The sequence below is a fragment of the Artemia franciscana genome, chromosome 21, assembly GCF_032884065.1.
Source record: "Artemia franciscana chromosome 21, ASM3288406v1, whole genome shotgun sequence".
Lineage (NCBI taxonomy): Eukaryota > Metazoa > Arthropoda > Branchiopoda > Anostraca > Artemiidae > Artemia > Artemia franciscana.
In genome coordinates, this window is record NC_088883.1 from 34,544,700 (window position 1) to 34,569,345 (window position 24,646).

General features: G+C 35.2%; 1 protein-coding gene across 1 annotated transcript in view; it reads left to right on the forward strand.

Moving 5' to 3' along the window:
- Window positions 1-24,646, forward strand: part of LOC136040979 (uncharacterized) — a 240,024-nt gene that overhangs the window by 166,577 nt on the left and 48,801 nt on the right. Inside the window, 3 exon segments of the mRNA XM_065725455.1 lie at window positions 5,130-7,047; window positions 11,640-11,867; window positions 21,328-21,469. Of these exon segments, the coding sequence (XP_065581527.1) occupies window positions 5,130-7,047; window positions 11,640-11,867; window positions 21,328-21,469 (2,288 nt within the window).

Sequence of the window (24,646 nt, forward strand, 5' to 3'; positions counted from 1 at the left end):
TTAAAAAGGGTACTAGAAATTTTAATTTCCATTCGAAAGATCCATTTCACGATATTTTAGGACCACTGGGTCGATACGATCATCCCTGGAAAAAACATACAAAAAAACAAAAAAGAAAAATAATATATAGGAGCTTGAAACCATTATTGAAGGGTTTTTCTGATACGCTGAATCTGATGGTGCAATTTTCATTAAGATTCTAACAATTTTAGGGGGTTTTACCCTCTATTTCCGAAAATCAAGCAAATTTTCTCAGGCTCGTAGCCTTTAATAGTAAGGCTAAACTTAATGAAAATTATATAATTAAAATCAGCATAATAAGCCGATTCTTTTGATATATTTATTGATATCTGCGTTTTTTAGGGTTTCGGTTACTACTGAGCCGGGTCGCTCCTTACTTACAGTTCATCACCACAAACTGTTTGATAACTCTTCAGCAGAAACCAAAAATTTGTGTTCAAATCTGAAAATCTTTTGAATCAATCGGTCATTGGTTTCTACAGTTACCCAACAGTACGTGGTAACGAAATGAGTTTCCATGACAATAGATACATTGCAAGAATCGGGTTTTAATGTGGATTCAAAATATAGAATGTTCATTAAATTTAATGTTACTCATCAAAAGTTTGTGATCCTGGCAAAATTTGCCCATTGTCGAAAAAAAGGGAAAACAGCCCCAAAACGTCAAATGATCCTAATTAAAGTGAAAACACTAGAATTTGCTTATCAAAGAACCTTACTGTAGAGGTTTTAAGCTCCTATGTACAAAAAATTTGAATTTTGTATTTTTTGCCGGAAGAAATATCACGGCTTCGTATTTTTTTTTCACCCCAGAAGTGATCGTATTAAACCAGTAACACTAGAATATTGGGAGAGGGCTCATTTGATCAAAAATCAAAAGTTACAGTGCTTTTTTTAAGTAACCACAAAATTGGAGGACAGATAGCCCTTCTCCTTTTAGACCTTAGACCCTCCTGTGCCTCCCAGGGTGCCCAGGGCGTCCAAGAAGAGTCTCCAGTCGTCTCTGGAACTTGCGACTGCGACGATATTTTCCTACTCCGGCTGTGTTGAGGCGTCATGGAGCCGCAGGTCGTTGTTGTAGGTACAATGGAGTGTATTTTTGGGTCCTCTGCGGCGGATGCCTTCAGGTAACCAGAAAAATGTAAATTATAAGGTTCTGGAATCATCCATGCGCAGCATGTGGCCGAGGTAGCCCCATCTACGCCTTCGTATGGTCTCGATGAGGGACGGTTGACCGGTGATATTTCGAATTTGCTCGTTTGTTACCTTCTGAGTCCAGTGGATGCCGAAAAGTCTACGTAGGCACATGTTTTCAAAAGACTGAATGCTCCTCTCTTGTTCTTGGTTGAGATACCATGTTTCAAATGCATAGAGGAGGACGGGCACCGTCGCTGTTGAACAGGCGGAGTTTAAGACGGAGAGTGAAAGTACTCGACCTCCAGAGGTTTTTAGCCTGTTGAAGGTGCTACTAGCCTGTCGAATTCGGGCGATGATTTCTTTGGCTGTGAATCCCTTTGTTCTCGATGGTGATTCCAAGATATTTGAAATAGACCACTTGTTCCACGTCGCTATCATCACATTTGATGTTCATAGGTGAATCGCTAGTTGCCATGCCTTTAGTTTTACTGGCGTTGATATTGAATCCAGAACCTTCTGCTTTTTGTAGCCCTTCTCCCACGCTCCTTTTTTCCAGAAGTTGTCTGAATAAAATTTTGAGACAGCAATTATGTTCAACATAGTTGAAACGCTGAGTAACAAGACCCTTCGGAGATAACAAGACCCCTTACAACCCCTGGGAAAAGGACTGTAAGTTACGAAATTGACTCATTGTTTACGTATAGTATTTGTTATTGGAAATTATACAGACATGTTTCTGGGGGGAAGGGATTTTCTACTTTGGGGAGTTTTCCAAGGCGAGAATTTTCTTTGGGAGCAAAAGTTTCTAGGGGAAATTTCCAGCTTGGTCGGAATTGCCTGGGGGTTTTTCAATGGGGTGTTCACTAATGGGAGGAATTCTCGATGGGGGAATTTTACGCCGGAGCAACTTTCCGCTGGCGGTTGGGAGATTTTCGGGAAAAGTTTTCCATAGAGGTGGATTTCCGACATGATTTGGAGAATGACCAGTAATTACAGTCTCTTTCAACTAAAAGTATGCTAAGGGAAATTTTTCAGGTGAAACCATCCGCCAGAAATTTTCCTATGGGATTTTTAACAAGAATGGAATCATCTGAGGGAATTTCTGGGCGGGATAATTTACGTGGAAGTTACTTTATTTTGAGAAATATCCGTATGGGGGGAAGGAATTTTCCATGGAGGGGAGTTGGATGTCTCAGTATTATTTAAAAACCATCGGAAATTAAATATAACAAGCAAACTTCAACTGAAAGTAAGGAGCAACATTAAAACTTGAGACGAACTGCAATTATCTTCATTAGAGAGGTGTTACCCCTTCCTCAATACCTCACTCCTTATGCTAAAGTTTGACTCTAAAGAGAGACTTTTTTAAGCTCTAGGATACTGTAGCATGACGAGCAAAGTATTGAGGTGGAAGCAACACCCCTCATATACGGAATAATTTCTCTTCGTTTTAAGCTTTAATGTTGCTCCTTAATTTCAGTTGAAAACAACTTTTGTTTAGAAACTTTTTTTTATTTAATTTGATCATGATTAACACGTTTAGCTTTCCTTGAGATTCAAATAAATTAAATTCGGTCTGTTGTTTTAATTTTAAGGAATGGTGATGAAAATATGGGAAAATAAAAATTTCGGATTCAGTTAGCTTATGCTTAGTTCCAACTGCAACCTCTACTTTATTTTAATAAAATTAAATTAAAAAAAACGAAAAATTATTATAACAGTTAGAATATATGATTGAAATTTTGCACCTCTAAAATTCTGCGTGCAGGGTAGGTGTCCCCTCACCCCTCTAAAACCGCCTCTTCCACCGACTCAAACTAATTTCTAGAGAAGCCCTTGCTTAAGGTTCGACAGTTTTGATTCAAAAGAACGCAAAATCCTCTCAGAGTTTTCATTTTCTAAAGCTAAAATTAATTCATGATCCTGTACAAGATTTTTTCAGTACCAAACTTTTCCTAAATAAGAACTTATCTAGGCATTGACTAAGTTGAAGTGATTGGCTTCCTCTTTGATGAGCCCTTTTTTACGGTCTGTTGCGTCAAACTGAGATAACTCTTATCAAAGAATCGTTTTTTCTATCCACTTTCCCGGTATTGGAACCCAGTAAAGTTTGATGGAATAGGTGAAGCAAGCTGAAGGGACTTTTCAGCTAAATTCTCACAGAGGAGAGTAAATATCGTCGAGCGGAAAAAGCCAAGTGAGGTCGTTAAGTCAAATCCGGTCAATATTTCTGATTGAAGTAAAATTCCCTAAATTCTTATTAGAAAACAGAAACAAGTCAATTAGGGAAACAGAAATCTTGGAAAACGCTTAGAGTGGAGAGATCGGGATGAAACTTGATAGAAAGAATAAGCACAAGTTATAGATACGTGATTGACATAATTGGAACGGATCCGTTCTCTTTGGAGGAGCTTGAGGGTGTTAATTTGGAAAAAATAGAAAAATTGAGGTATTTTTAACTTAAGAACGGGTGACCGGATCTTAATGAAATTTGATATATAGAAGGGATTTATGTCTCAGAGCTCTTATTTCAAATCCCGACCAGATCTGTTGACATTGGGGGGAGCTGGAGGATGAAATCGGAAATCTTGGAAAACGCTTAGAGTGGAAGAATCGGGATGAAGCTTGGTGGATAGAATAAGCAAATGTCCTTGATATGTGATTGACGTAACCGTACTGGATTCGCTCTCTTTGGGGGAGTTGGGGGGGAGGGGTTCAGTGATTTGGCGAGTTTGGTGCTTCTGGACGTGCTAGGACGATGAAAATTGGTAGGCGTGTCAGGGAGCTGCACAAATTGACTTGATAAAGTCGTTTTCCCAGATTCGACCCTGGGGGGCTAAAGGGAGAGGAAAAATTAGAAAAAATTAGGTATTTATAACTTACGAGCGGGTGATCAGAACTTAATGAATTTTGATATTCAGAAGGACATCGTGACTCAGAGCTCTTATTTTAAATCCTGACCGGCGTTAAGCCTCTGATTTTAGTTTTAAATCAATCTATTGATTCTTAGAATTCTGCTAGAGCTCATACCATATGAGCTCTTGGCTCTTCCGACCTCGTCACAAGTGCCATGTGAGCTCTTAGCTCTTGTTAAAGATAAGATATGTTTTAACCAAATAATAGTATCAAATCATTTGGTAATACTTCTACTACTACTAACAACTCATTGCAGTACCAAGCAGGCTCCTCTTCCATCCCAGTCTATTTAAAGCCTCCCTCCTTGCACCTTCCCAGGAACGTCCCATTTACCTCAAATATTTCTTCATGATTTCCTCCAACCTTAAATGCGGAATACCTGCTTTCCGTTTAGCCCAAGATGGCTGGCCGAAAAGGACATTCAATAATTCAATCACAAATCTTCACAAAGGCTTGATGGATAAATGAAGACAATAGAGTACTAGCCTAAAATAAGGTTTTTTTTTATAGCTGGCCCCTGCCCCTCCAAGTGTTTTAATTGCTTTAAATCGTATCATGTGAATAACCCTGTTTGTCCTATAAACTGAATCGCGGTACCGACTGACTAATCATATAAATATAAAAGTCTCCTGCACGAATATTTAAAATATAGAATGCGGTATAAAATTTAATTTTGATTGGGATCTTAGAACCAGGTTCCTTTTTTTATGGATTTAGTTGTTTCATGGTCCGTTTTTTTTATTTTATCTTTTTTTATTTATTATTTTTTTATTGAGCTCCTTAATAGCTTTGAAGAAATTTTCATTATTGTCTATTTCTGTCCCCTTTTTATTTCTTATGATGCTAGTTTCCTTTTGTAAATTGATTATTATTTTTATTCAGGACAGCCATGAATTTGTCTAATTCCTTGTCATAGGAAACTCACATTTTTTACTCTTTTGTTGGACTTTTATAGATTCTGGTCAGATTAAAAAAAAAAAAAAAAAACATCCGGAAATAGTTGATCTTTCCATTGTTTGAACAGCATTTCAAAGCTAAGCTCCTTTTTATTTTAGGTCGGCCATGGATCATTAGACATGTATGTGCTTAATCCAGCGAGAGACAGTCCGGAAGTCAAAGAATTCTTACGACTTTGGAAAGCTGGAGATGCGATAGGTTTAGGCTGCAGGTCATTCAGTGTGAAACTAGGTCAGAGGGAGGTCCAAATTCCAGTAACAAGCTTGGTATCCCTTTGCGTCCTTCTGGTTTGGCAGCCATCTGATCCAAAGGAAAAAATCACAAGAATTCTTCTGCCTGGAAGCACCCCACAACAGAAGATATTCGAAGCCTTTGCCAAATTGCGGCATTTGTCGTGTTTAAAATATCCTACTTGCACTGCCAAGTCCCTGCATGAGATAATTGGAGAGACTGAAAAAGAACATAAAAAGAAAACCAAAGTGGAAACAGTTGAAGCTGTGAAGCAGAAAATTGCGTCCAGTGTTTCAAGCCCAAGAATTAAAAGCAAAACAGAAAAGAGCGAAAAAAAAGTTATCAAGAGTTTAGATGAACTTGACAACAAGGACTTAGAAAAAATGCTAATTGGTGAAGTGGCTGAGGTTGTAAATGAGCAAATATCAAACATCCAACGAAGTGAGGTTCATACCCCAAGTCCTATTAAGGCCAAAATATCTTCTGGGTCCAGTGAAAGAAGTGGAAGAAGTGCTAAAAAGGAGACTTATACACGCGCCTCTTCAGTCTATAAGAGAACTAAAGATGAGGCTAATAAAAGAGCCATAGACAGCAGTAAGCTTGATTCCCAAGATGCTGAATCAACTGTCACTGAATCTTCTGCTAGATCTGTTGCTGCGAGTAGCAAACGAATGGCATCTGTAAGAAGAACAGAGCGATCTACTGCTAGATCGGAGAAAATTGTACATAAAACGGTTGAGAAAGTGCCTAAACCAATTAAAAAATCAGAGAAAAAAATTGGCGAGAAAGAAACAAAACAAGATAAGACAGTAGAAGATGTGCCAAGAGAATCAACGGGTGAAGCAGAAAAGCCTGTAGATTTAGGAGATAGTGCAGAAAAACTGGCACATAAAGTAGAGATGGGCAAAGAATCAGTTGAAAGATTAGCAGATGTCAACCAAGTAGTTGAAAAAGAAAAAACATCCCAAGCGTTAATACTAAAAGAAACAAAGATGGAAGACAGAAGTCGCATTGAACAAGATGAATCTACAGTGGTTCTTGAAATAAAAGAGGAAACGAAAATTGATAAAACACCAAAAGCTGATGAGAAATTACAAGAGGACAGTAAATCAAAAGTAGGAGAGGAGCCAAAAATCAATCAAAAACAAAAAGTGAATGGGAAACCAACAGTTGTTGAAAAAGCAAAGTTTGAAGAGAAATCAAAAGTTGAAAAAACGAAAAGCAAACCTGTAAAATTAGTTTCAAAATCAAAACAAAAAACTATCGAAAAAACAGATCAGAAGCCAACTGAGAAAACGGATTTGAGACCGAAACCTATCACTAAACCGGACATAAAACCCGTTGGAGGAAGTTCAATTGAAGCCTCAGCGGCCAAACCCAAGCCAATTGTAAAGCCAAAAGCTAAAGAGGCTTCTCGTGATAGCACTCCCGTAACCAAACCAAAAGAGGAGCCAAAACAAAAAGCGACCCCTAAGGCAGCAACAAAAACAACAGAAACTCGAACTGAAACAAAAACAATAGTCAGAAAGATAAAACAAAAACCAGAAGAAAAGAAGAAACCAGAACAAAAGAAGCAACAAACAACACCATCAAAGCAAAAGGGAAAAGAGCTCGCGCAATCTGATGAAGAAGAACTCCCAAAATCAAAAGGAATTCGAGGAAGAAGTGGAGTCAGGCCAGGAGCAGCTGCACTATTTCCTGCTACAGTAGCTGCTACCGATGGAGCAACTGCACAAATTCCTGCTACAGTAGCTGCTACCGATGGAGCAGCTGTAGTAACTGAAGGTAAGGATATTTTGTAATTTCAAATCAATTAGTTCTGTCCTGAGTGTAGAAGGAACATCTCAAGAAACCCTGACATTTGTTAACAAATATGTAAATTAATGTATAGTCTTAATAAGTCTTGTATTATAGTCTCATAGTCTCTAATGTTCTTTGTGCTCTAAGATTCAAAAGCCAATAAAAACCCCTCTCCCCCTCCCATAAAATAATAAATATTTTTTGAAGGCGTATGAAGGCAACAGAGTTCATTCTCAAACAATATCTATGAGAAATCATGAGAAAAAGTTTTCAGAAATTGGCTGAAAATCTATTTCATGCTTAAACGATAATAACTGGATTGTCAAAACTTTCAGCAAGGCCCTGGTCTCCCCGGGGAAAAGTTCAGAGAAGTCACCCTTTACTTGAAATACAGTCTTATTATCTTATCCCGCCCAACTGGAGCACATCCTATTTTTTGTTTGAGCCTAACTTGATTGCCAGAAAGGACGGTTTGGCCGGTACTACCCTCCACATGAAGCACAATTTTTCCTTTATCCATTAAGTTTGACCGGTATATTCCTAACTCGTTTGAACCCTTTCAAGCTTTTATCCTTTATCCCAAGCTTTATCCTTTAATATATCTACATATATCCCTAAGTCAAAATATATTCTTGTTGTCTTATCCCACCCAACTGCAGCACATCCTAGTTTTTACTTGAGCCTGGATTGATTGCCAGAAGCACGATTTGGCCGGTACAATCCTCCACATGAGGTACAATTTTGATTTATCACTTAAGTTTGAGCTGTATATTCTTAACTCGTTTGAACCCCTTGAAGCTTTTATCCTTTATCCCAAGCTTTATCCTTTAATATATCTACATATATCCCTAAGTCGAAATATATTCTTGTTGTCTTATCCCGCCCAACTGCAGCACATCCTAGTTTTTACTTGAGCTTGTATTGACTGCCAGAAACACGATTTGGCCGGTACAATCCTCCACATGAGGTACAATTTTGATTTATCATTTACGTTTGACCTGTATATTCTTAACTCGTTTGAACCCCTTTAAGCTTTTATCCTTTTTCCCAAGCTTTATCCTTTAATATATCTACATATATCCCTAAGTCGAAATATATTCTTGTTGTCTTGTCCCACCCAACTGCAGCACATCCTAGTTTTTACTTGAGCCTGGATTGATTGCCGGAAGCACGATTTGGCCGGTACAATCCTCCACATGAGGTACAATTTTGTTATATCATTTAAGTTTGACCTGTATATTCTTAACTCGTTTTAACCCCTTTAAGCTTTTATCCTTTATCCCAAGCTTTATCCTTTAAGCTGGACTCATGTATCCCTAAGTCGAAATATATTCTCGCTGCTCTAACCCGCCCAACTGGAGCACATCCTAGTTTTTATTTGAACCTAGCTTGATCAAACAGTTCGTGGTAACGAACTGTAGTAAGGAGCGACCCGGCTCAATAGTAACCAAAACTCTAAAAAATTGAATTTTGATATCAATAGCTACATCAAAAGAATCGCATTTTAATGCTGATTTTAAATATATAAGTTTCATCAAGATTAGTATTACCCATCAAAAGTTACGAGCCTGAGAAATTTTGCCTTATTTAGGAAAATAGGGGGAAACACCCCCTATAAGTCGTAGGATCTTAACGAAAACGACACCATCAGATTCAGGGTATCAGAGAACCATACTGTAGAAGTTTCAAGCTCCTATCTACAAAAATGTGGAATTTTGTATTTTTTGCCTGAAGACAAATCACGGGTGCGTGTTTATTTGTTTGTTTTTTTTTTTGTTTTTTTTTTTTTCTTTTCCCCAGGGGTCATCGTATCGACCAAGTGGTCCTATAATGTCGCAAGAGGGCTCATTCTAACGGAATTGAAAAGTTCTAGTGCCCTTTTTAAGTGACCAAAAAAATTGGAGGGCATCTAAGCCCCCTCCCACGCTCATTTTTTTCCCAAATTCAACGGATCAAAATTTTGAGATAGCCATTTTGCTCAGCATAGTCGAAAACCATAATAACTATGTCTTTGGGGATGACTTACTCCCCCACAATCCCTGGGGGAGGGGCTGCAAGTTACAAACTTTGACCATTGTTTGCATATAGTAATGGTTATTGGGAAGTGTACAGACGTTTTCAGGGGGATTTTATTTTGTTTGGGGGTGGGGCTGAGGAGAGGGGGCTATGTTGGAGGATCTTTCCTTGGAGGAATCTTTCATAGGGAAAGAAAAATTCAATGACAAGGGCGCAGGATTCTCTAGCATTACTATAAGAAAACAATGAAAAATAAACATGAAAACGTTTTTTCAAATGAAAGGAAGAAGTAGCATTGAAACTTAAAACGAACAGAGATTATTACGCATATGAGGGGTTCTAAAAGTACTTTAGCGTAAAGAGCGAGGTATTTAGGAGGAGATAAATACCTTGCTCTTTATGCTAAAGTATTTTTAGTAATTTCAACTATTTATTCTAGGCCTTTCTGATTCAGGGGTCATTCTTAAAGAATTGGGACAAAACTTACGATTTAGTGTAAAGAGCAAGGTATTAACGAGGGTACAAACCCCCTCGTATACATAATAAAAATATAAGGTTATGAAAGTTTGTCACGTAAGTTAATTCTTAAGTTGCGTATATTTTTTACTAATAAAAACGTTCGTTAAAAATTAAAAGTTCTAGTTGCCTTTTTAAGTAACCGAAAAATTGGAGGGCAACTAGGCCTCCTTCTCCACTCCTTATTTCTCAAAATCGTCTGATCAAAACTAAGAGAAAGCCATTTAGCCAAAAAAAGAATTAATATACAAATTTCATTTTAATAGTTTATGTGCGGAGAGCCAAAACCAAACATGCATTAATTCAAAAACGTTCAGAAATTAAATAAAAAAAACTAATTTTTTTAGCTGAAAGTAAGGAGCGACATTAAAACTTAAAACGAACAGAAATTACTCCGTATATGAAATGAGTTGTCCCCTCCGCAATCCCCTCGGTCTTTACGCTAAAGTTTGACTCTGCCACAATTCTACTTTTTAAAACAATTTAAAGCTTTAGCGTAAAGAGCGAGGGATTGCGGAGGGGACAACTCATTTCATATACGGAGTAATTTCTGTTCGTTTTAAGTTTTAATGTCGCTCCTTACTTTCAGCTAAAAAAATTAGTTTTTTTTATTTAATTGCCAAAAAGCACAATGTGTTCACCAAGATCCTGCACAATCCTTTAAGCTTGACCTATATATTTTAAACTTTCTTTCACTAAAGGCCTTTACAGTGGAATCGCACTACATTTGTCATATGTGGTCATTATATTTGACATTAGTGTCAAATATTTGATCCACGTTGTGTCAAATGGGCTCATTATTTGATATATGGCTGTTCAAACGGGTACTTAAACTATCTCTAGACTACCCAGGGGAACAAACCGATCCTTAAGCCTTCGGAAGTCCTACGTTACAGAGCCACACTTTCCAACTGCCTTTATCATAATCCAGGTTTTAAGACTTATCTTCCTGTTTATTCAAAGTCGTTCTAATTGCAAAATTTAACCTGCACCTTAGCCTTTCTGTTTGTATATCTTTATGTGACCGTGTTTGATTACACTGTCTAATGTGTCAAATTACAACTTGTTAATTTGGTATTTTTGGGTAATTCTTTGTAATTTGGTGTGCCAAAATCTGGCAATTTGGTAACAAGCAGCCAATATGCAACAACGGAAAACTTAAATGTTGACAGCTGTCGGTGCCAATTTGGGATGAACAGTCTGTACAGTCTCCACTTAAGTGAGGGAGTTTATTTTCTCTGGTTTTTCCTTTAAATAGAGATTTTAAAAAATTTAAAAGTTTTCCTGGTTACCAAAACTTTACCAAAAGCTGGGCTACATATGTAGGGCTACAATTGGCTAATTGTCTCTGTTAAAAAAAGACGCAGCAGCTTAAAGGTCCAGCCCTATGTGCTGGCCATGGCCCAGGAGGTTTTTAATGTCTTTTATTCTCGATTTTGCGTGTCAGCACATCAAAATTGCTGTTGAAGGTTAGTGTTCGTTATGCTTGAGCTTGTTTTATCGTTGATTAAGTTCATTTTCGAAAAAAAAAAAACTTTTTGCTGATGTAACCAAAAGGCTGTGATTTTTTTTCCAAATTTTCTCTAAATAGAAAATATATTTTCTGTAATGTTTTATTATTATTATTTAAGAATTTACGACGCTTCTTGACTACTAAGGTCCTTGCGTTGGCCCTGCAGTGCATTCCTGCAGCGTGATTCGATCTCTGGGTCCCGTATTACCAAGCTAAGGTCAAATCCACTGCGCCACCACAGGACTTTTCTATAATGTATGGGCTACAAAACTTATTTTTGATTCTGATGCTTCAAAGTATATTTCAAAAATGTTTTTAAGCCACCAGTAAGTTCGAAAGTTAATTTTGAATTAACAAGAATTAGGTATTTCATTGATTTTTACTATTTGCTACTGTATATTGTAAGAGTGTGATGAATTTTGCAGGCCGGCAAAATATTTAAGGTGGGCTGCACGCAGTCCTTGGGGCGCTGACTTCCAACCCCTTTGTTAGATGATATTCTTTCTCATATACTATTTCTCTGAATTTACAGAGAAGAGAGAAGCATTCGTTGAAGATCAAGAGCAAATTCCCATTAAACCTCTCATTGAGGAATTGACCGAAAAAAAGGAAATAATTAGTGAGTTCTTGCCAGATAAGTCGAGTGAAGCGATTAAGCAAGTAAAAGAAGAAATCGAGTCAGCAACAGAAGTTGTTGAATCAGCTACTCCAGAAAAAGTTGATGAGAATGTGAAGTCAATTGAGGAAGAAAAAATGAAAGGTAAGCTTTTAATTTTCTAGTCTGAATGGGTTGCATGAAATGTGGAACATATAGAAAAGGCGAAACATGACTTTTCATTCGAGGTTACTTTGTTAACTTAAGGTCATAGGTTATTTTTTTTTTATTATGTTTTTAAATCATGATTTTAATTAATATTTTTAGGTTAAATTTTTTGGTAAATAATTAGTAAATTTAACTGAAACTAACAACTTTATAAGCTGAGTAGCAGTCATGAGAAAAGTAACTTGCTCATATACTCAGTCTGTCTTTTTTTTTACAGTCTGTTTAAATCATCAAAAGCCTTAATTCAACTGCTAACTGCTATCTAATTTCAAAAAAATATGCCTTAAGTCTTTGCTTTGATTCGTCAATCATAATGATTATACCGCTCCATACGGATGACCTAAATCTTCAAATGATGCTCCATATTTTATAATGTCAAAAAAATTATGCCTTAAGCCTTCATTTTAATTTGTCAACCATAAAGGTTATGCTCTACCATATAGATGTCTTCCAACCTCCCTGCTTTTATTCTTCAAATGCCTTAAGCGCCTTAAATCTTCGAAGTAATAAGGAATTAATTAGATTAATGATGCTTCTTGACTACTAAGGTCCCTTTGCCGGCACTGCAGTGTGTTGCTACAACTAGTGTGGTGCTATATCTGGGTCCAGTTTCACCAAGCTAAGGTCAAACCCACTACACCACTACAGGTATTATATTGCCGTCCTGGCCGAGTGGGTTGGTGCGCTGGATTCGGGATTCCTTGTCTGAGAGGACGCGGGTTTGAATCCCAGTGTACCCAATTCCTCGGTTTGGGACGGGGGTCAGTGGCGTGACTCTGTAAGCTTAGCCAGAGTCGACCCAGCTCTAAATGGGTACCTGAACAATCTGGGGAAGGTAAACAGGAAGGGTGTGCGAAAGCACAGGATGGTTGGCCCCTAACCGCCCATTGCACTTCCTGGCTGAAGGGCCAAGAAACGGAGATCAGCACCGCCGGTACGGACTGTAAAGTCTAATGCCGTATCCTTTACCTTTTTTTACCACTACAGGTATAAATCTTCAAAAGCTGTTTCATATTTTCTAATGTCATAAAAATTATGCCTTAAACTTCCATTTGGATTCTTCAACCATAAAGATAATGCTGTTCCATATGGATGTCTAAATCATTTCATGCCTTTATTCTAACAATGCTGTCAACGCCTTAAATCTTCAAATGCCTGTCCATATTTTTAATTTCAAAAATCATACCTTAGGTCTTCTCTTTGATTCGTCAAATATGAAGATCATACTGTTCCATGTGGATGGTTTAAATCTTAAATCTAAAAAAGCCTCAAATGCTTTAAATATTCAAAAGCTGTTCCATATCTTCACTTTGATTCGTCAAACAATTAAATCATTTTGGTTCATAGGGATAGTTTAAATTAAATCTTCAAATGCCTTAAAAATTTATATATTCAAGAGCGGTTCCATAATTTATAATTTCAAAAAATTAAACCTTAAACTTTCACTTTGATTCGTCAACCATAAGGGTCATTTTGTTCCATATGAATGTCTTAAACCTTCCGCGCCTTTATTTTTCAAATGCCATAAACGCCTTAGATCTTAAAATGCTGTTCCATATTTTTCCAATTCTAAAGTTTGCATTTTAAGTATTCACTCTGATTGGCAAATGATACAGATTACGCTTGGAAGTTGAGCATAGCCCAACTCACCAAATTACACCCGGAATGTATTCTCATATCTGTATTCGTTATTTTGAATTGATCCGCAAGCGTGACTTATAATGTGGGCCAGGCATTATACAAAAGTCATTTATTAACTATGTACATTTACGTCAGCAGAATTCACACCTACAAAGAAAAGACTCAAAGATATTGGAGTCTCTAATATTCTTTGGTTTGTGGTCTATAGGAAAATTAATCTCACGAGAAAAGTCCACACCAAAACAATACTCAGCAAGTAAAGCAAGGAAGTTTTTGGTCAACCCCTCCTAAAATTTCTAATAGTGACTAAAAAAACGTTGATTTTTTCCCATCTTTCGGGACTGAGATTTTAAATATGTAAGAACAAGTATATTCCATTCTAAGAACAAATATGAGTAAAGCATTATGGCTACATATATATAAATATAAAATCTTAGATAAAAATATATTGTATATAGTTAAAAATATGAAACAAAACTCTGAAACTCTCTTCTCAGAGAATTTTTCACTCTGTTTGTTCGTTGAAATAGCTAAAAGTATAAAAAAAAGTACCCAAAAAGTGACAAAAATATGTAAAGAAAAAACTAGCAATTCTTTTAGGGCGTATATGTTCAGATTTTCTGTTGAACTTTCTTTTCCAAACGGTAAAAACCAATTTTCTTTTCTTCACAATTTAATTATCCTTTACTCTTCTTCTATTTGTTTTCTGGAAATTTCGAAAAAGTTTACCAAGCTTCGAAATCCCTAAAGGAAATGGGCTACTAAAAAATATATTCGTGACATCGCAAGTTCCTTAGAAAATTCCCTCTTTTCTTACGAAATACTCATAACTCTCTAGTGAAGAAGAATTCTAATAGAAATTTATTTTTGCATAATTTATCCACGTAAAGAAATACTTAATGCCTGGAAAATAGAGTAAGTAATTATTGCTTGTTTAATGATACCTGGTGGTTAGGTTGTTCAAAAAAAGTAAATGGATCTGCAAAGCGTATGGAGAATTCGTAAGAGAAGCAAACGGCCCTAGTTTAAAAAAGAACATCCACTACTGCCATCTAGAACCTGCTGATTTTTGTGAACGTTGGGCATGAAAATGAATTTGTGAGGCATAATTTTGGCTTCAGATTCATCCATGGAAATTTTATATCCTAAATTAACCGCTCTCATAGATCGTGAAAAACCCTTGATCTGGAATTTTGCCTAAACTATTCTAGAGCACATTACAAACCAGAATTTCTAGACACATTTTGACTTTAAAAAATCTGCGTAATCTTCTTTTAGGGTACTTTTTAATGTAGGAGAGGGCAAAGAATTTCAAATCATACTATCGGTGTTAGCTTAGGTCAACCACTCCTCTTAGATTGTTAAGGTTGTTCAAAGCTTACCTAGGCCTTCTTCGTGCAGACTAGATTTTAAACTTAAAAAAAGATAATTTTCGGGGTAATTATTAGTCATAGAGAAATTGTTTCCTATAAAAAAAAATGCAGATTGACCATTTTTTCTGGTATATTATACTTTTTAATGAAGTCGCCAAACACTGCAGTAAAAGTGGCGCAGCTTTTCTTCCCATCTTTGTTCCCATCCAATTCCCTCCCATTCCCATCTTCCCATCCAACACTGAATGAGCTTGTAATCTTTAAATTTGAGTTAAATTCTTAAATTCATACCCAAAGATATTAAATCAGGAGGGTATGAACTTAAAATAACATAACGTTAGTCTTTAAGTTAGGAAAGATCTATGGCTCTACATCAACACATGGAATGCGCAGGTTGCGCCAATTACTATCAATTTTTGATGCTATAAATAGAGGTTGGGGGGGGAGGGCTGGGTGACGAACTTGAAAAACATTAAAAAAACGACAAATTTCATAAACTATGTGGAACCTAACGGTGAATATATCCTACAGGGTTCCAGGAACACCTGCGAAGAGCCCCCCCTCTTTCTACGCAAGTTCCTATCCCTATAAAAAAAATGACTTCGAAAAAATGCACACGCTAGACTATGCACATCAGTAGCGTCTGAATTATATTTTGGAACGGGGGCAGAAAGATCAAGATAGTGAAAACAGGCAAAACCTGCAACTTTTTGTTAATCTATAAGATTTGTTGGGTAAATCTCTGCTCCCCTATCTATATTGCTGATGTAGTTGCACACAAATGAAATTTGATGATGATGCCAGAGATCCTATACGAACAGTAAACTTATTTTTTGTTGGATAAAACGGTGAATCTTAAGTCTAATTTTTAGACCTAACAGACCAAATGTTTTAGACCTAAAAAATTTTTGACCATATCCCAGGTAGCTCTCTACGTTTTTTTTCGAAGTTAGTATCCTATAGTCGGTAATATCGTTTTTTACACCTTAAAATAAATCAGCCACATTTTGTGTTGACATCGTAAGCTTACTATCGATGGGAGCCAGACGAATAACTGTCCTGCCTGGCACCAACGAATCTTAGATTTTAGACTTGCTTCCAATGACCACTTTTATCTGTCGGCTTTATCTTCCTCGGTGATGTTCAACTAGTCCTTGTCCCATCTCTAATCATGCCCCCGGAACCCTCTCCAGGGTTCCAGTACTTCTTTAAATTTTTTCCAAAGATTCTTCTTCTCTCCTACCAATTTAGGAGGGTAAGTGAGGTAAAATATCTTCCGTCTAAATGTTTTAGGAAATGGTGAAAATAATGCACTTTTATTACCCGTGCTTGGTTGCAATTCAATTGCAAGAGGCATTATAAATTGCGCCAAATTTTCAGCCGATTGAGAGTAGAAATAGAATTATAAAAGCAGTAACTCTGTATTTTACGTATAATACAAAAAAAAATGCACTTTTTGCATGTTAAGATCTGTGTCAGATCTTAGATCTGTGTAGAAGATCTTTGTCAGATCTTCTAAATGCTCATCTCTATTTTCAGAAGGTGTTCCACAGGGTTCTGAGAATACACCGCTTCAACATTTAACCACCCTCTCCCATTCCCCTCTCAAAATATTTCTCCGACTCACAAATTGGCTGTAAAAATATAGGTATAAAGACTATTTATCCTAAAAAGCCAAAAATTCTTTTCCAACTCTTAATTGGTTTTAAGATGTAGGTAAAAACCGCTTCACAGCTAGTTTAAAATGTGCAAGGGGCTTGTCCCTTGTCCCTCTTGATTGTGGAAAAAAACTTCTTTGGGATATTTTCATTGAAGTATCTTTTCGAATAATTCACCAAATACTTGTTGGGGTTTCCACTCAAGGCCTATTATAATTCTTAAAAAAACAAATTGGGCTTCAAAATATAAATAAATATATCTTATAAATAAATATATCTCAGAAAAATAAGTTCACTTCATCAAGACAAAAACAAAACATTTATTTCAATGTGTCCCATTCCAAGCGCCCAAGCCATACATTTGTGAAATATTTTCTTTTTGGTATTGTTTTGTGTTATTTTATACCCATAGAACAACTGGGAGGGGTAAAAGTGTCCCCTCAATAGCCACAGGGAGGGGGTACCCTTAGGATTTCGAATGGTAATTTCTATAGAATGTCACCGTATTTGGAATCTATAAGAAGAAAAAGTAGGCTTTACTAGAATTAGATTTTTAGGAAACGTCTTCCCTTCAAAGTACAGAGTAATTGGCATCGAAATTCAAGGCTAGCAAGTTTCAATTCACCCTTTAATCCCCCCCAGTCCTGAAGCTATTAATGGTGCTAGTCTTTGAGAAGCTGCCATTTCTGACGAATTCTTTATACTTGAAGTCTATATAGACATATGTATCGTCTATTACGTCTATATTCTTATATAGTTTTTGAACAAAATTTTTATGGCAGAAGTTTCATCATTTTTTCTATTCCTTCTAATTCTATTCCTAATTTATCTATTCTATTTTTTCTATAATTGTCTTATTTTTCTATATTGTATCTATTCCATATTTGTCTATTCTATTCTTTATTTGTCTATTCTTTCTACTCTACGTCTATTCAAGATTTTTCTATTGTTTTATTTCAAGTGCATCACTGATTCATTTCATTTCTTTTCCGGGTTGACAACTTATTTTTACATTAATATTACTTTACTTCACTATTTGAGATTTTAAGTTTAGCACTTACTATTTGAAATTTACTAAAGTTTAAATCTAACTAAATTTAAATTAATTAACTAAATCGGATTAATCTTAAATTAAAATTCAAATTCGAAACTTGAAATAAATTGAAAAATTGAATTTTCTATCATACTTTGCAATCAAAACAAACAAACAGAAAAACAAAGATAAAATGGGACCAAATACAAAAACTGAAAAACTGAATAAACTGAAAAAAAACTAAAAAACTGAAAACTGGAAAAAACAAATACAAAAACTTAAAAAAAATGAAGAATTGAAGACGAAAAGTGAAGCAAAAAGTAAAATGAATTACACATAAAGAAGTTTTAATTTGTGTTTTGTCTGTAAAAGGTAGAATATTTCCTTTTAAAAACGTAAGAGGACATTTTTTATGAAGAAATGTTTTTGAAATCCTCCATTATTATATTTAAGATTCAAAATTTTCTACCCTCCTTTGATAATAAATATTTTCGTCCCGCGAATAGCTTTCAAACTTAACTATTATTCTTATGTTTCTTCCTTTTTGTTATGATAACAGAGTTATGGAAAATAAAAAAAAATCGACATTTTTCTACTGAAGAATTTGCAAATTATTTTTCCAAGAACCTCCATTAAGCCTTCTATAGTGCAAAGAAACAATAAGGAAAGACAAATTAGGACAAACCACGAAAATAATGAAAAAAAAAATCGTGAAAAAAATACAAAGTAAAGAACAAAATGAATGACAATTTAAATAAGTTTATATATTTTAATTTGTGTTTTGTTTGTAAAAGGTAGAAAATTTTCTCTAGAACCGTAAAAAGCCATTCTACATGATGAAATGCTTTTAAAATTTGTTTTTATTGTATTTCAAAATTCTGATTTCTGTTTCGCAAAACTTCATGTTCTTTTTGGCTGAAAACAAAAATTTTGGAAAAAAATTCGTTTTCGTGGGTTTGGGCGACAGAAGTCAACACCCCCTCACTCCCTCCCACTATAATGTAGCAATGTTAATTTTTCCCGATAAGTAGTAAGTCTGTTAGTAAAAAACCTACAAATTGTGTTTTAAATCTATACGACAGTATGGTAAAGAAAGTAAAGAATACGGCTTTTGACTTTACAGTCCCTACCGGCATTTCTGATCTCTGTTTCTCGGCCCTTCACCCAGGAAGTGCAAGGGGGTTGAGGGCCAACCATCCTGTGCTTTCGCACACCCTTCCTGTTTACCTTCCCCAGATTTCTCCAGGTACCCATTTAGAGCTGGGTCAACTCTGACTGAGCTCACAGAGTCACGCCACTGACCCTCGTCCCGAATCAAATAATTGGGTACACTAAGATTCGAACCCTCAGTCTCTCGGGAAAATGATTCTAAATCCAGCGCACTAATCCACTCGGCCAGGACAATATGGAAAAGCATTAAAACCTCATATTTCAGGAGCAACTCCAGGTGCCAGGCCCTGTCTGCTCCGTCTATTCTACTATAAACACATCTTTATGCAGGGTTGCGGATTAGGGGGGGGGGTTACAAAGCCCCCCCCCCCTCTAGATTTTGAAATATATTTTTTGATTCTTCAGTTTCAATAAATTAAAGAAAAACCTAATATTGCTATGGATCGGAGCCACTGTCTTTCTTTGTGTTTCAAATATATTTTGCAGATTTTTTTAATGCCTAATTTCTCCATATATTTATATTTTCTTTAAGTTTAAAAATCTATATCTGTCATTTCTTTGATATTGCCTTCATTTGAAAATCAATGTTTTAGATTTAATCAAAATTACACTATTCTTTGATATTTTAACAGGATTCAGCACAGAAGCAGCTTTTCATTATATTTTTCTATTTCCGCTGTCATTCAGAACATTTGCTGTGCTAGTTTTTATATATTTATTATTTTTGCGGAAACATTATTTTATAGAGAACAAATTTTTATTCGTTTTGTATAAAAATCTTATCTAACATTGTTACAAAAACGGAAACTTAGCCAATGAAGGATGTTTATTAAATTTGACGCTTAAATAGAATTTTTGGATATTAGTCGTTTTTGTGTCAATAGAATAATCATTGTAAAAATAATATATCAATGCACTAAGCCTTTTTCGCACAATATTTCTGACTTACGGTCCTGCAAAAGCCCTTAGCAAAAAAGATTATAGATTATAAATTTATAGATTTTAGAGAAAATTTTCTATCTTTCACAAACGAAACACAAATTAAACTGTATAAACGTATTTAAATTGGGATTCATTTTGTTCTTTACTCTGTATTTTTTTTCTGTATTTCTTAGGGATAAGGGGGAAGAATTCCCCCTTATCCCTCTGTATATAGTAGGCTGAAATTTGAAAGATACCTAAACCTAACCATTGTTGCTTTTTTCCTCATTTAGTAGGGGGTTATTCTGGGTATTTATGGCTTGCCCCCAGGAGTTGTCAGAAAACTGCTTCTAACGACCTTTGACGAAATTCAGCAACAATAAAAATGATTTTTGGTCAAATGCTATGGCCAAAACATTTTAGCCATCAGCTGATAGTGAAAATCGACAATTTACGATGTCAAAAAAATCTGCACATTTCTTTGTTTTATAGATTATTATGGACTACTTTTATGTTTTGAAAATTAGTTTTGTTTATAGATATATAGAAATAGTATATAGATATATATTTAGTACCACTGTTGTTAAGAAACTTTATTTGTTTTTGAGGGTTGTTTGTATTAAATAACTAATAAAATATGCAATTTCTTTATTTTGTGAATGATTGCGGACTGCGTTTATACAATGAAAATTGAGTTGTTTTTTTTTTAATATATGTTTGGGGCTAAGGTTGCATAGAACATTTTTTTATATTTAAAAGTTTCGTTAATATATTTTATGCTGAATCATTCTTTGACGAACTTCAATTATTAATGTCGCAATAACTCTTATCAGACTTCTCCACTCTTCCGGGATAATTGCCAAAAATCGTTTGCTAAGCTGTTCTCAAAGAGAAGATCAAGGTGATTTCGACCAGGAGGTTCATTAAGGTGTGATTGAAGATCCATTAAACTGCTGATCCTCTTTTTGAGAACAGCTAAGTAAACGGTTTTTTGGCAATTATCCAAGAAAAGTTTTAGTACAATCCTTTGGCGTAATGATGACGAAATTTATGTTTATCAGTGCTTCTACCAACAGAGTGTGTTTATTAACTATTTTTATAATGAAATAAAACAGATGAAATACACCTTTAGCTGAGAAATGAAAAACATACAAATAAAGATTTTCAAAAACGCGAGCTTTCAGAAAAAAAAACTAAGGAAATAGGGTAGTTGTCATGGAAACATAAACTGCGAATCTATTCATTATTTGCAATATTCTTAGGTGTCATGTATATTATCGAAAAGTTTATTAGCTTATATATATGTATGGTGCATTAGATTTATTAAGAATAAGAAAAACATTCGTTTAAGGGCAAAAAAAAATGACAGACTCAAAACTGTTTGGACGGCTTAGCAACGAATTTACACCTCTTTTCTTGCAAACCTTAATCCGCCTAAAAGAATTTTAAATATTAGCGAAAAGATATATTTCAACTATGTTTTTAAATTCATATTTTTAATTGTTCAATTATTTGATAGTTTGATATAAATTTTCAATTTGTTTCTTTAAAAAGCTTTAAATAAGTTTATTGGATTTTTATCTGAATTCCTGTTTTTCAAGTTGCTAGTGATGTCTCTGGAGCACAAGTGGTTGAACAAGATGCAGTTAAAACCGTGGAAATGGTTAAGATCAAAGAAATAAGTGAAGATCTGAAAAGTCTAGCTAAGGATAAGGAGTTTGACAGGAAACCAGAAATTTGTAGGTGAGTGACTGAACACTTTTCATCTACTTCTGACAGTCGGGAGTGGACGCTTACCCCCTTCCCCCAGAAAAAAAGAGAAAAATACCCCACCGGGGAAAATAGCTCCCGCGGTAAATGCCTCTGTGGATAATTCATCCCCCCCCCACCCGCGGAATCACTACAACATTGGTATTCTTCCACAAAATAGGGGACGAATGAGCTTCGATACCAATTTACCTTGGATTATCATACCATTTTGACATGATTTGAGCATTCGTTACAGTATTTGGTGGCATGATGTGGTGGTGCTGAGGTGTTGCAAGCAACGTTTTCCCAAACAGCATTGATAAGTGAATAAGATCTTATTCACTTGGTGAAATAAAACTTCTTTTTGATCATTACTGCTTTCGAAAAAAAAATCATCTGCGTGTGCAGTGCGTGAAATTAACTTGAGAATCATCTCAGTTTCTGACAAGGATTTTGAAGAAATAATCGGCTTATTCTCAGCATTTCCGTGACACAAGTGACGATTATTGTAAAAATAAAGTAATATCAGAGAAATTTCGAATTAGACGAACCAGCGTATATTCCATAAAAGGTATATCAAAAGGGTCTCGGTTTTAGAGTAGGTCATTTCATACTTTTGGTCATCTTTCTTTCCCTTTTCAGAAGTAAAGTAATAATCATTTCTAGAAAGATCTAACTCTCTGTTTATTTTTAAATACCATTCAAAATAGAATAAAATATAGAACATAAGAAAAACTACAGCATAACCTTCCTCCTATAACATTGCTTGTTTTTCTAAACGACAGAAGTAAAATAGAATAAGGGGGATTTTGAAACCATGCAGTTGAAAAATAAAACTAGGAAACAAGTGGAAAATAATTTAGAAATAACTATAAGAATGAATAAAATAAAGTATGGAAATAAAAAATTAAATGATTAAATCACGATAAAACTTAAATCTGCAAACAAACAGATAAGTTTAGCTGTATCCAGTAGCTACTAAAATGAGATATTTTTTTATTATATTAATATTCTTTTCATCTATCTTTGATTGCATTATGTCATAATATAATTTTATTATGCCACTATTACTCTAAAAAAAAAAAAAACTATAGCCTACTACCTTTTTGGTTTTCATAATGCCACTAGTTACTATATTCAGTCAAGCTAACTTAGCATTAGAGTGTGTACAAAGTTTTCAGCACATTAGACTGCAATGGACGGTGGCTTGTGTTCGATATACTGCATATTGTTGTTTTTTTTAGAAAGGCTTATTCATTATGTTTACAGTACAATCTAAAGTTCTGTGTCCAATTAGCCTAGATTAACCTTTTGCGTTAAAAAGTATTCAATCCACCGAATGATTAGTTTGCTTAATGTGTTTAACAAGTAATTAAAGACTATTACGCGATCAAAAACACTAAGAAAAATGTTAATACAGTCATGCGTTAATCTCTTTATGTGTTCTAATGCGTTTATTAATGTGTATTAGTGCGCTGCATACAAATTATGATTATTACGTCAATAAAGTCTTCTCAGGACTCATACATTCATTATAGTTTGGTGCTTCAAAGTTCTGACTAAACAATTTGATTATAAAATAAGAATTCAATGTTTCTGCAACCTTTGATAATAAACCAAAGTTCCTGTAAAATGAGCAGTGTATATGCCCAAAAATCACATTCGTAATAGCTTACTTGTGGTAGGTCTCAGTTGCAAATCTATGAATGGTTTTTTGATGCTGTTTTGTTGTCTTGTATTTGACGTTATGACATACATAACTCACTGCTCAAAATACATATTGTTTTCAGTAAAATGCAAATGATGCTCTGGACATTAGAGGGTTAATGTAAAAAAGAGCTTTTTGTTCCTCTTTGAAAGTGTTTGAGCTCTGTAAAACAAACTAAGTGTTTGAGAGAAAGTGTTTGAGCTCTGTTTGAAAGTGTTAATTCTGTAAAACGATGCAATTTTATTGTATTTCAACAGCTTTTTTCGTAACATAGCCTAACCTAGAACTTAGTAACATGAGGGAAAAGAAAAAAACTCACTTATTAAACCCTATTTGAAAAAAATTTTGAAAACTATTTGAAAACAGTTCTTGAATAATTCAGACATTTTTGCGCTGACAATGCTCAAAGATTTTTTTGATCAATCTTTCTAATTTGGTTTTTGTAAGCTTTTTGTATTTTTTTTTTCTTTGAGTTCATTATTTTTTTTCCTGCAAATTATCTAATTAGTCCAACTGATTTTAACAATGGTTGTTGAGTAAGTGTATGAGCTTCTACAAACTCAAAATTACCTTTGCAATGGCCCTAGCTACTCTGTTTATTTCCGTAACAAATCTGTATATTTGATGTAAAGTATGGAAATGAAGTACAAAAATTGAAAGGGCTTTCGACACTAGTTGAATTAGCAGTGGTAAAACTCAAATTTTACCACCCAGTATCTGGTCTTCGGTACGCGCATCGAGCCTCTCTATATCTAAAGTTGGGACAGCAGCTTGCCAATTTCGTTACCCAACGAATTCATCGCTATATGAAAACGGGTTTGCCGCTTGCTTATATCGGTGTTCAGAAAAGTCAATAGAGTAATATAGAGGTTGTCCCCATGTTCAAGGTACCGGAGGAATCATTACCCTCTAAGGCAATTACGCTAGGAAATAAAAGTCAGTAGTACATACGTAGACGTAAATAGAGTTCTAATATCCGGTGATGCATTACCTCTATCCCCCACCCCGTGCCTTAGGAGCACAGAGTATAAAGTCGTAAAATTTAATATTTATTTTCAGCAAAAACTATCCGCGGTTGTTCTGTCTTATATACCTGGAGGCAGCTAAGAAAAAAGTTCCAAAGCGGCCAGTAGCAGAAAAATTTTAACAGCATCCAAAAAATTTGGTGATAGGGGCAGCACTGACACTTTCTCACAAAATCCGCAAACGAATTTCACTAGGCCATGAAAACTGCCGAGTCGCATGGCTAATATGCTACCCCTCTTTTTGCATGCCGGTGGGATGGTAATATAATGTCTTTTACTTATTGGTTTTCAAAGGCTATCGGTAATAAAAAGCTACTATCCCAGATTTAGAAACTTTTGGGTCTCGAAATAGCAAGTTGGTACCTAGATTTTGCATCCATAGGAACACTGACCCGGGTAACGACGGCCCAACTTTTAGTGAAACCTATCAATGGAATT